The 12,964-nt window shown below is 50.7% G+C and overlaps 1 protein-coding gene across 2 annotated transcripts in view; it reads left to right on the top strand.

Annotated features, from left to right (window-relative positions):
- SF3B3 (splicing factor 3b subunit 3) overlaps positions 1 to 3,586 on the top strand; it is a 39,482-nt gene extending 35,896 nt beyond the window's left edge. For both annotated transcript variants that reach the window (XM_075537626.1, XM_075537627.1), the window contains exons 23-26: positions 876 to 974; positions 1,643 to 1,786; positions 2,560 to 2,664; positions 2,968 to 3,586. In XM_075537626.1, the coding sequence (XP_075393741.1) occupies positions 876 to 974; positions 1,643 to 1,786; positions 2,560 to 2,664; positions 2,968 to 3,108 (489 nt within the window). In that variant the 3' untranslated portion in view covers positions 3,109 to 3,586. The remainder of the gene's footprint in view (positions 1 to 875; positions 975 to 1,642; positions 1,787 to 2,559; positions 2,665 to 2,967) is intronic.
- The last annotated feature ends 9,378 nt before the right edge of the window (positions 3,587 to 12,964 follow it).

Here is a 12,964-nt window from a genome sequence, read left to right as displayed (position 1 = left end):
CCTTACTTAATATGAGGGGGAAATAAGTTGCCCGTCCATCCAGCTGCGTGATGCTTGGCAGCGGCGCCGTGCATGCCACAGTAGAACTGCTCTTCAGACCATCTTAATAGCTAGGATTGGGGGGGCGGGGGTTAGATTGCTTTTGGTGGACTTGAACTTGTAACCCTTCAGTTCACAGCTAAGCACATTAACCATTGCACTCCCTGAGAGAGTGCATTGAGAGCGAAATGAGGGTGTGCAATTAATTCAGCCTGACTCAGGCTGGCCTCTACAAACAAACCTGTGGGTTTTTAAAGTCTTGTGGGTTTTCCCCTCTCCATACAACACGAGTTCACAATGCGTGGCTTCCTTTGGGATAAAGACTACCTACATTTTGCTGGTCTCTTCAGTCCAGCCTGCCTGCTGTCGTTTATATTCCATGGTCTGGTTTTTAACCTGTCAGTGTGATTTGGGTGACCCTTTACTGAGTGCATGGCATTGACCGCCGTCTCCATAGTGTCCGGCCCTCTTCACACTTCCTCGCTGTGCTCACTGCTTCCCTTCCCTCGTTCCTAATCCTCCCTCCCTTCTCAGCTTGTTTTCCGGCAGACGCTGCCGTGGAGCTCACTCTGTTGGTTGCCCTTGGAGTGTGCATCTCCTTACTGCTGGTGGTCATGGTCTTTGTCCTTCTGCACTTGGCAGTATTAGACATCACCTCCCTCCCCACCCCTCGCTCAGGAGCTGAACGATTCTTTTTGGAGTTTCTCGCTCAGACTCAGCTGCTCCCCACCCAGAGGCCTCTGGGCTCTGTAAGGGCCGGGGGAAGACATGTTATTTGGCGACCAGTATAAGCAGGTGCCGAGCCCAGCCCTTAGAACTGTGTCACTTTCCTGTAGGTGAGGCTCCCACCTAACACCAATGATGAAGTGGATGAGGATCCTACGGGAAACAAAGCCCTGTGGGACAGAGGCTTGCTCAACGGGGCCTCACAGAAGGTAAGCTTCCAGAAGAGTTCCAGGAGGAAAGATACAGGCTGTATCTCTCTCTCCCCACCCCCTTTCCCAATGTCCTTAACCAAAGAAAGCTATTTTGCTTTCCCAGACATGGCCTTTTCTTTTAGGAAATTCCAACCATGCAGGAGTTGCCCTGGAACAGATGGATTTTGGATTTATCATAAGACACAAATTCCATCCTTGTACCTCATTTTTCTGCCTGGAGCATGGAGAGTGGGCTGGGCAGGCTCCCTCTGGCATAACCAGCCGCTCTCAGAGATATGTCCTGTGCTGTGGTTTCCTCTGACGAGTGTTAGACCCGTATGGTCATGCCTTTCTGGACAGGTCAGGCTAGAGCTGTTTCAGAGCGCAGCGATGAATCTCCCTGCCCACCCCATCCAGTTTTCTAAAGGTTTGGCTATAAATCTGACAGTTATTTAAAAGATCTTTAGATTCTAATTGTGTTTGAGAAATGATTCAACTTCCAGACATTTGTGAAGTACTAAGCTTTAAGTAGATGATGGAAATATTTTAAAGTTGGGGGGTTTGTTTTCCGTTTTTATAAGTTTTGAACTTCAGAAGATTGTGAAAATGGCCAGCTATTGGCACTGCTCCCACTCGGGAATCCAAAGCAGACTCCTGAGCATCAACAGTGATGTTTCCACTTGCAGGCCGAGGTGATCATGAACTACCATGTGGGGGAGACCGTGCTGTCGCTCCAGAAGACCACACTGATCCCTGGAGGCTCCGAATCCCTTGTCTACACCACCCTGTCAGGAGGAATTGGCATCCTTGTCCCATTCACCTCCCATGAGGTGAGAGCGCCCGTGCCTCTCCGGTCTTTGCCTTCCCAAGGTTGTCTCATGGTGCTGACCCTTCCTAAGAAACAAACTCCTTTGTCCATTCACCAGTAGCAATGCTGTACTTGTTCAAACTACACTGAGAAATGTCCGAGCCGATAGGAAGCTAGCTGCTTGCCCCTGGGGCTCCCTTGGTAGCCTTTACTGCAATAGAATGTGGTTACCTTCTTTTGTCAATCTGAGAAAGATAAGCAACCCACCCCCTGGCTGCAAAATTTTAAAATACAGAAAAACCCATTGTCCGTGAGTGATTTTTGACTCGTGGCAAACCCTGGGCAGTACAGAGTAGAAGTGCTCCATTGAGTTTTCTTGACACACATTGCCAGGCCTTCCTCCTGTGGCACTGCCGGGTGAGTTTAAGCCGCCAACCTTTAGATGAATAGTTCTTTGCCCTGGGACTTGGTCTAAGTTCAGAAACAGTCCCATAGGACAGGTGGGATGGGATGGTGGCCACTGGGCCATGGATGGCCACCTGGGGTTGGCTAAGAGCTGGGACAACTTTCAGGATCAGGATCACTTTCAGACAACACTTTGTACATTTGAGGTTCTCGTATGCCAACCACGGTTAGGACCGGTTACTGTTCGGCAGGACAGCATACACTTGTCCACAGAGAGACCTATGGTTACTGTCTCTCTGGCTAAAGGTCTGTGCTCTTCACCTCTGGAGAACCATAGAGGGTGGTTGGAATCCCGCTTTCCTTTGAGTGACAGGTGATCTCTTCCTCCAGGATCATGACTTCTTTCAGCATGTGGAGATGCACCTGCGGTCTGAGCATCCCCCTTTGTGTGGGCGGGACCACCTCAGCTTCCGGTCCTATTACTTTCCCGTGAAGGTAGGTCTCTGTTGGGAACATGGTTTGAAGGGTGATTCCGCAGGCATCTTGTAAAAACCCAGAATCATCCTGAATGAAGGACGGCCAGCAGGGGGCTAATTGATAGCACTGAGCAGTCTCTCCCTTCAGAAGCCACTGGGTCCTCCGTTTTGCTAGTCTGATCTCGGCTAATGAAGACGCACTTGGAGTTCCTGGCTCAACAAATGAGGCTGGGGGGTTTGCGAGAGAGAGGACTTGCACGAGAGCAGTTGCTTCAGCTTGTGCCCTGTTCTTGGCCGGTTACTTTCTTTTCCTCCACCTTAGAATGTGATTGACGGAGACCTCTGTGAGCAGTTCAACTCCATGGAGCCCAACAAGCAAAAGAATGTGTCCGAGGAACTGGACCGCACCCCACCCGAGGTGTCCAAGAAGCTGGAAGACATCCGGACCCGTTACGCCTTCTGAGCCCTTCCTTCAACGGTTGGACTTGCCTGGGGCTCTGTGTCCTGTTCCCCTCATTACTACCGTCCCCGAGCTCTACACCCGTGTGCCAGCGGTTGGCTGGATATTTCAGACTGTGTGATATTAAAGCTGAGAGCTCTTTCTCATCGACGCTTTCCCTGGAATGATTGGTTCCCCCTAAAATTGGCACTGAGGTTGCTAGATTCTCCCAGCCTGGAACAAGATGCCTTGCCCCAGATTCCAGTGTGGAATGGGATGGCCCCCTTTACCAAAGGCTTCCCCGGCATTGATATCTCTTGATTCCTGGCTCTCTGGTGTACTTTTGTATACACCCTTAAGTTTTGAATTGGTTTTCCTGTAAATAACGTTTTGTACAATGTTACATTTGTGGGAGGGTGGGGACCAGATTGGATATAGTCTAATTCCTGAGTTCTGCCACAGCGGCAGGGAACCAGACATATAAACCATGTTTTTCAAGTGGCTAGCGTCCATGTGTCTTCTGTGAGCCTGTGCCGAAGCAGGAAGCACTGCGTGTGAGTCCTGGGTCCTGCTCAGACCCCTGCCGCGTGTAGCCCCTTCCTGTCCGTGCTGTGCCCTGTGATGGCGTCTGGTTTTCCTCGCCCTTTCTGCTTTGCAGGTGAAGGGGGCTCAGAATCAGCCAGGTTGTGACCTCGACTTTTGCCTTGCGGGCGCACAGGAAGGGTGGCTGTTTGAGCTGTCAGCTCTCTTGCTTTTAGGTCCTGGAGTGGGGTTTGCAGGGGCTCCAGCAGATAGCCCCTCCCCTCTCCAGATCCTGGCGTGATCCTGGTCCGTAAGTACCGAGTAGCCCCATACTACTTGCTCCCAAGGACAAAGTCTGTGTACATGAGCCCTACTTAAAGGAGCCTGGCTAACCAAGGGAGGTCTGTCTTCGTCTTGGGCGAGGCTCGGAGGTCCTTTGGGCGTGAGGAGGGAGCTCTTAGCAGTCTGTTAACTCCTAGAGGGCCTGGCCTTGGAAACATGCAGCAACCCCGGAGAATTCGCTCTTCCTCCCCTGCCTAAACGTGCAAAGTCCTCATCACCCAGGCGCTCGTAGGAAACTCCAGAATGCAGAAACCCCGCTCCTCGAGCCTGGAGTAATAAGCCCACTGCCATGTTCACAGAGTTTTATCCGTGTGTCTTCCAGCCATCTTGTGTTGAGAGTAGGCTCTCTGCTGGTAGGGCTAGGATAGAGTCAGGGCGCAGAGGGGGTGATGTGGCGTGACCTCTGACTCCAAAGAGCTCGTGGCCTGCTGCTGAGCAGTTTCCTGGTGCCGTCTCCTGGGTCTGGGTGGATGTTTCTTGGGTCAGTCAGTAGACACCTAAGTCTTGACAAGACTCAAATTCCAAATAATGCTTTAAATTCTCACACTGGACCAAACGCCCTGGCACTGTGTTCATCCAGACACATCCTGCACCTATCGTGTTTCTGAGGCCGTGGAAACAGCCTCCATCTCTCTCTCGGGGAGTGGCTCGCCGTCTGAGCCCCCAGTGCTCACTCAGAGGTGCCCCACAGACACCCTCTGCTTAATGTCAGCCCTTGAGAAGCTCACTCACCGTAGGTCTAGGTGAGTTCCTGAAGCCCCTCACTCTTCCTACTTTAATAGTGTGTGGTTGATGTAAGAAAGGAAAACTCCGTCTTCTTTAGAATCCAGTATTGTCACTATTGAGCTTGCATCCGATTCCCTGACCCCTGTGAGAGGAGGGCTCTGGCGATGCATAGTCTCAGCAGGCTTGGTGAGTGGTGGAGCCCGCCAGGCTAGCGTTCTTGGCTGGTGCCCCGGCACCCACCACACGAGTTCAAGCTCTGGCAGTGAAGTGAGGCTTGCTTACAAATCCCATTGAGGCAGTTAGAGGACTGAGCACGTTTTTCTTTTGTGTGTGTGTGATCCAAGTGGGCTTTTTAAAAAATAATTTTATTAGGGGCTCATATAACTCTTATCACAATCCATACATATATCAGTCGTGTAATGCACATTTATACATTCATTGCCCTCATCCTCAAAACATTCGCTCTCCAGTTAAGCCTCTGGCATCTGCTCATTTTTCCCCTCCCTCCCCGCTCCGCTCCGTCATGAACCCTTGATAATATATAAATTAGTTTGTCATATCTTGCCCTGTCCAACGTCTCCCTCCCCCACTTTTCTGTTGTCCGTCCCCCCAGAGAGGAGGTTATATGTAGATCTCGTAATCAGCTCCCCCTTTCCACTCCACTCGAGCACGTTTTTCATGCGAGGCTCTCACGGCAATGAACCCTACATGCATCGGACCCTTATAGAGGGGCTGGCGTGGTTTAGACAAACCTGTAATCGACTGCTTTGATGGAGCGTTCCTTGGCTCTGACAGGGACGACCTTTGCCCTCGGTTATAAGATGGCTCCCATTCTGCTTCCTCTCAAGTTCCTGTGACTTGGGTCTAAGAAAGGACAGGATTTTAGCTGCCTCAGCTTTCCCTTGATGACACCCCCCACCCCTCCCTGGGCAGAGGTTCCACAGGATGTTTCTTTTGGAAGATCTCTTGCCAAGAAAAGCATTCTTCTGAGGAGCTTGGGGAATCTAGTTTGGGCTGCAGATGGAATGTTGCCCTTGGTCTACGTGAGTGTATTGTTAGCAGGACAGCTGCTGGGGCTGGGAAAGGGGATGCATCCTGGGGAGGCTGCCGCTGGGCTCCGCTGATGGCCGGGGTTTCGGAGGGAAGCCAGCCTGTGTGGCGGGAGGCACCTTCAGATGGTGGCCAACCGACATTTGAAAATGTCTTCATTCCCAAGCTCTGTATTCGAAATAGAAATAGTATGTTTCCATGATTCATTCACTTGCTCACTTGCATGGGAAGTGTGTGGGAATACTAGATGTTTGGTGCCTTTGAAGTATTAATTATCCAGGACTGTACAGCGAGAGCATGTATACCACCCCCGGCCGCCCCTTGGTGCTCTCCGCCAGTGCGTCTCCCCTATGGAACAGGCTAGAACTGTAACTCGACAGAAAGCCCTGTCTTCTGCAGAACAGCTCATGGTTTTCAGCTGCTGATCTTGCTCATTAGCCACCACCTTGGTCCGGTGGTCAGTTGACATTTGGGGAGCTGACGGGCCCAGGAGCTACTGCGTTAGAAGCTTTGGAAAGCCCCAGTCGGAGGACATGCTACAACAGCTTGCTAACTGTTCTTGTACAAATCTTACCCGAGGCTGGCTGTGTACTACCTCCTCCCAGGTCTGCCCTGCACATGAAGGTGGCCGAGGAGAGAGTAGAACCTAGCCGTGAACATTTGGGGGTGGTAGGGTCTCTGGGGCAGTGGTTTTAAAAAGTTGAAAGGATACCGCGTTTGGCTGAATGCAGATCCCAGGTTATGACCCCACGTTACTGCTAGAAGCACCCTGCAGGTGTGGTGTGGCATTCTGGGCCACAGCACGGTGGTTACATTGGAAGGGACCAGGTGTGGTCAGGGAGTGAAGATTGCTAATTGCCTGCAAACATTGGTCCTTATTGAAAGTGAAACAAATACTGTTGTGGGACCAAGTTTGGAAATTCCAGTTTTAGGACAAACTGACAAAGCAGCTTAGTAGCTCAGCTTGGCGTAGCTGAGGGCCCCGGCTCAGCACCACCCCCCTATCTCACAGCCTGGTGATGCTCAGTGACCCCAAGGGCATATCCTCCGCAGCCCTCGACCTCCCCCTCTTAACCACCTTCCAGGACCCTGGCCCCACCCTTGTATAACCTTCAAGCAACCTCTAGGAATGAGGGAGAGCTGCTTTTTGATCATGAGTTTTTTTTAATGAAAAGATCATTTTATTGGGGGCTCTTACAACTCTTATTATAATCCATATATCTATTTTATCAGGCACATTTGTACATATGTTGCCATCAGTCTTATAGACCTTTGCTTTCTTTTGAGCCCTTAGTATCAACTCCCCCCCACTCTCATGACCCCTTGATAGAATATAAAAATACTATTTTCATATTACACCAACTGCTGTCTCCCTTTCCCCATGGTTTGTTGTTCTTTCTCCTGGAGAGGGTGTGTGTGGGTATGTGTCAATCATGATTGGTTCCCCTTTCCCTCCCCACTTTCCTCCTACCCTTCTGGTATCGTTACTCCCATTCCTGTTCCTGGATTCCCTGTGTCGTGAGCTCTTATGTACATGTTCCGGTCTAGTCCGAAATGAGAGGCAGAAGCCTCAAGGAACCAGAGGAATATTGTGTTTCATCGGTGCTTTACTGCACCCTGGTTGACTCATCCCTTGCTGTGACCGCTTTATGGAGGGATGTTCCATTGTCTACAGATGGGCTTTGGGTCTCTACTCTGACCCCCTTCGTTCTCAACGATACGGGGTTTTGTGTGTGGGAGTTCTTACCAGCTAGGAATGCTAAGTTTTGAATAGACCTGTGTATAAAGTGTAACATGATTTTTGAGAAGCCTTTATTCTGTCCTGTGGTTTATTGGAGCCTGATGCTGGTAGGAAGGCATCCTGGGAAGTCTTGCTGTTCAGGAGCTCAATGCCATTACTGGAGAAAGATGGGTGAGGCACACAAGTTATCCAACCCCACAACGTCCACTGCTGTCCACACGGCCCTGAGATAGGTTATGAGCAGACGGCCCTATAGGGCAAAGAGAAAGTGCTCTGTCAGTTTCCTCATCCTTCTCCCACATGGTAGCTGACGGGTTCTAACTAAAAAGCAATCCAAGTACTGAAATCTTGGCAAGAACACTGGACAGGGAGTCAGATGGCTCAAGTTCGCCAGCCTCTGCACATTCTCCATTTCTGATCTAAGGTTAGAAGAGGAAGACCCGACCCTCCAGGGCACTGAAGACCCTGGGAGGCACCTGGGGACTTGGAGGGGGTGTGGCCACAGACTAGGTCCCAGGAACTGCCTCCATTTTGAATTGCTGCTCTGGATAAGAGCAGACCTCTTTGCAATTGCGGAAGCTGTAGAAAGCACTGTGGTTTCATTCAGGTCCTGCTGCAGGACCTGTGAGGTCCTGCTGCAGTGTCCCTCATGTTGAGTGGCTCACCTCGGCAATCCCACAGCTGCCTGACCAGGGTGAGTCAACCGCTTGGCAGACCTCCAGGGGAGTGGGGTGGTGGGGGGTGGTGAGCACAGCCCGTGCCTTGGGCCCTGCTGGGGCGGGAGACGGAGCGTCCCTGTGGGCATGATTGTGGTGGCAGTGAGGGCTGAACCAGGAATCTGACTATGCTAATCCAACCAAGAAAGCATTGTTTTGAATACAGACTTTGATATTGCCATTCAAAGCAAGATAAAGGACAGCTATTGCTAAACTAGATACTTGGGATCCTAGTTGCTAATTAGAAAAAAGAAAAAAATCTTAAAACTCACCGCCATGGAACCCATTCCAATTCCTAGTGACAGGGTAGAACGGCCCCTGTGGATTTCTGAGACTAACTGCAGAAGTAGAAAGCTTCATCTTTCTCCCACCAAGCCAGCTGGTGGATTTGAACTGCTGACCTTGTGGTTAGCAATAGATAGGGCCCCCGAGTCAAGCAGTGTGTGCTCACGGGTAGGGAATCACTGCCAACTGCCCTGTGGGATATTCGGTGCTTTGAACACAGCCCTTTCCCTTGCCCCTTGTAACATCCAGTGGTGGAGCAGCCAAGGATCCCCTGGGAGGTGCTGCCCCTAAACTACTCAAAACAAATACCATCTAAGGACAGTCAGGGCACTTGCTGTGAGAACAACTTCAAAGACTAGATAGTTCCTCTGAGGTAGACCTGCCAGTATGCATAGCTGTGACCCAGGCCCCCTGAGTGGCTCTGTCTCTGGAGATGGGCCTGAGGGCAGAGAGGGTCCCTCTGTTATCCCCAGGATCCAAGGATCCCACAAGCTGGGTTCCTTCAAGTGGGAAAAGCCCAAGCTTAGGCTTGATCTCAGGCCCCAGCTGTGTAAAGTCTGTTGGGACATCTAAAGATGGAGGTTTCTCTCCCCTCCATCTGATTGTATTCTCAGGCCCGTGGTCCAGAGAGAAAACTGGAGTACCCCTTAAACCAATCCAACCTGCCTGAGAGTAAGACTTCTTGGGGTTCCGGGGGACCCTGGATGTTAGTGGCTTGGTGAGGCTGAATACTGCCCTGGCTGTTGCTGACCTGAGGCCATCCCTCTGCTCTGCTCCCAGGCAGGCTGGGGCCACAGGGCCCTGCCTCACCCTGGCTGCTCCAATTCCTGAAGTGGGGCTGCATTCCCTGCTTCCTTTGCGTTCCCAGCCGACTGGAAGCCACGGCCTTCCCACCCAGTGTTGCTGGCCACTCCCATCTGGCACCCAAGGTCCCCCACCACTTGGCACCTACTGTACACTTCAAAGCCACTTCAAGCCGCCAACAGCCCTACAAGACAATCCTGGAATGTGAGCAGGTAGGAAGGGGGTTTGTTCTCTCACGTGGCTTTCTTCCAAAGTCCTGGGGGGAGCCTAGCCCCTGCGCCACTGCTCGGTCACCCATTGCCAGACAGACTTGAGATGAAGAGCCAGCAAGAAGCTCTAGCATATGCTCCTGAGGAAAGCGGTGGATTCCTGCTCTGCGCTTTCCTTTTGTAACCTTGGCTTTCCCCAGCCTTGCAGGACGGAGCAGACCTGCAAAGCCATAAACCAGGGGCATCTCTGTTTTGCTCTGGTCTGAGTTTTCTAAGTCGACAAAGCCCACATTAGGTGGTCATCAGGGGCTCTCCACCTTATAGACCTTCATAGATTTTTAAAAAATTGGACTTAGCCCAAAACAAACGTGGTTAACAAATGGCTTCTGTACTGTCTTGATGTTCATCTTGGTGTATGTCCAGAGAGAGATTTGAAAGAACTGATTTCCACTCTGGAAAAGGGAAATAGCCTTCCGCATCCTGACCGTAGTCTGCAATGGAAATGAAGTATGTGGCTTTTAAAGTTTGCCTTCTAGCTCACGAGTTCTAGGTCGTTGTGGTCATCTGACAGTGCCTGCCCTGGGAATAAGCCCACCGCAAGGGGCACCTTTTGTCACTGTGGCTGAGGTGCATTATTTCACAAGCAGTAGGACTTTTATGGACAATTCTGTGGAAATGACTTTTGGTCTTTTAGCCCCCGCCCCCCCCTCGTGTGGAGTTTATTCTCCTTCCAGAATGAATGCTTGGGGCAAAGGGCAAGAATATTTTGCATTTTTGTAGCTCGGCTCACATTGCATGTGTGTTCGGTCCACTCAGAGATCACTAGCCTGATTTTCAGGTCAGTGGCGAGAGTGGCTCAGGGGAGGGGGAGGGAGGTTGGTTTTCTCTGAGATATTTCAGGAAGGGGGGCTTTAGGCAGGCTGGCTAGCTAGCCTGGTTTGTAGGATACAGCCACATGGCCTTGAACATTTGCAAGCGTTGTTAGGTGTCTTCCAGTTGGTTCCGACGTAGTACCAAACAAACAAAACCAGAACAAAGCCCTATCTGGTCCCGCACTGCCCTCACAATTGTTGCTGTGTATCTGCCTCTGCGTCGAGCTGACCCAAGGAGGAGCTCTCTTTTGCTGCCTTTCCACCAAGCACGATGCCCTTTTACAGAGGTTGGCTCTCTCCATAACATGGAGTTGCCCACCCTTGGGGCAGGCCATGGTACCCTCGAGTGCCCTTCACCGCCACCCTGATGTGAGGGCATTCGTTTTCTTCAGTCATCGTCCTCCTTGGGTGTGAGGCGACTGGAAATGCCATCGCTTCAGTCAAGTCCACCTTAGGTCTCAAAGCGATGTCTTTATTTTCTATGTCGGAGGCATTTGGAAAATGCTCGAAGCAAGTTTCCTTTTAGTGAATTCAAGTGACACAATATGCCCAAGAGACTGTAACAACATCCTGTAAATATTTTAAACCAGGGAATAAAAACAAGCAAATAAAGAGTGCAGCTTACAACTGGTATGTTTTCTTATAAGATACGATGCGCATCCTTTCATATTAAGGCTGAGTTTCCAGGTTGTCGACCTCTTTAGTCTAAGAACGGCTTTTGCAGCAGATTTTCCCCGTGCAGGGCGTCTTGGTTTGCTGCTTCCATCGGTGTTGATGTGAATCCAAGGAAACGAAGTCTCTACTTGTGTATGGAAATTCCAAAACCTCTTCGAGAGAGCGGTGTCCCCTGCTGTCTGAAATTAGACTGTTCCGATGAACCCTCCTGTCATCCCAAATGAGGGAAAACGAAGAAGTTCCCTTGAACTTATATGGGAAAAAAATCTCTGAGCATTTCTCTAGGCCCTGCACCCCCCCTTAAAAAAAAAAACCTACCAAATCAGAGCAATTAGTGTGCACAGGTTCGAGGCTGAGTGTCGCTCTGTGGAAGAGGCTTGGTGGTACCTCCGCAGTCCCTCCCCCCCCCCCCAGGTGCACACCGCCTCTTTAATAGCTCACTGCAAAAACAAATCTCATGTCCTTTGGTCGTGAAAACATGCTCCCTACCGTGGCCTCTCAAAGCGACGTGGCAGAAAGCAAACTCAGAAAGCAGAGGATGCCTGTGTTAGGATTCATTCGTGTTTGTGAAGCGCTTACCTCACTCCTGGCCCTTTAACAAGCTTCCCTCCTTGGTGAAATTGGGCATTTTATAGGCTGGGCAGGTTCCTCTTGCCCAGCCCCCTTGTAATGAACACAACTCTTGGGGATAATTTTTTTCCACTGAGAGAAAGAGTAGGATAATCCTGTATCTATTTCACATCTGGAGGGCCGGACAATGGAGGGAGGGGGCCCGGAGGAGAGGCCCCGGGTTCCTTCTACAGGTTCCCAGGCTCTCAGCCTCCTGCTTCCATCATATCTGGATGCTGCCCTTCCCATCAGCCCCCTTCCTCAGAGGGCAAGTGGAAAGGATCCCCAGGGCGGAGGAGAGACTCCTGGGGAGGTCATGGACACTCCTTCCACGTCCTATCCTGCTTGCCTGTGATAGGTGGCGTAGCAGACAGCATGGGCTTCAGGCTAGTCAGACGATTCCAGCCCTGTCTGTACCCCATGCCATGGCCCAGCTGTGGGCAGTCACTGGACTTCTCTGAGGAGATTGACACTGCCGCAGAATTACGTGAAGTGACATAGGTAAAACAGTGGCACACAGGTACAGAGAGGGATGCGTAAAAGCCTTCCCATGCTTGATAGAAGTTAGTACAGTGGGGGCAGAAGAGTCACTGACCAAGCCTGCCTGGTCACTGGGACAGTTTCATGCTTAAGAATGAAGAACCCCCCCAAGACCCATCTGTAGGCAACTGGACATCCCCTTACAGAAGTCTCAGGGAGGAGATGAGACAGGGTGCAGTGTACCAACGATGCACCATACAACTTTCCTCTAGTTCTTAAATGCTTCCTATCCCCCCCACCCCACTATCATGATCCCAATTCTATCTTACAAATATGGCTAGACCAGAGGATGTACACTGGTGCAGATAGGAACTAGAAACACAGGGAATCCAGGGTGGATGATCCCTTCAGGACCAGTGGTGTGAGTGGCAATACTGGGAGGGTAGAAGGAGGGTGGGGTACAAAGGGGAAACCAATTACAAGGATCTACTTATAGCCTCCTCCCTGGGGAATGGACAGCAGAGAAGTGGGTGGGGGGAGACGTCGGACAGTGTAAGATATGACAATAATTTATAAATTATCAAGGGTTCGTGAGGGAGGGGGGAAATGAGCTGATACCAAGGGCTCAAGTAGAAAGCAAATGTTTTGAGAATGATGATGGCAACAAATGTACAAATGTGCTTGACACAGTGGATGGATGTGTGGATTGTGATAAGAGTTGTACGAGCCCCCAATAAAATGATTAAATTAAAAAACAACTAGAATTTAAAAAAAGAATGAAGAATCCTTTATTAGGAAGAAATCCGGAAGGAAGTGTGAATGTTTGAAAAGGATTGGAGGTCGCTTCCT

Source organism: Tenrec ecaudatus, chromosome 18 (assembly GCF_050624435.1).
Source record: "Tenrec ecaudatus isolate mTenEca1 chromosome 18, mTenEca1.hap1, whole genome shotgun sequence".
Taxonomy (NCBI): domain Eukaryota; kingdom Metazoa; phylum Chordata; class Mammalia; order Afrosoricida; family Tenrecidae; genus Tenrec; species Tenrec ecaudatus.
This window is presented reverse-complemented; position numbering and strand designations above follow the sequence as displayed.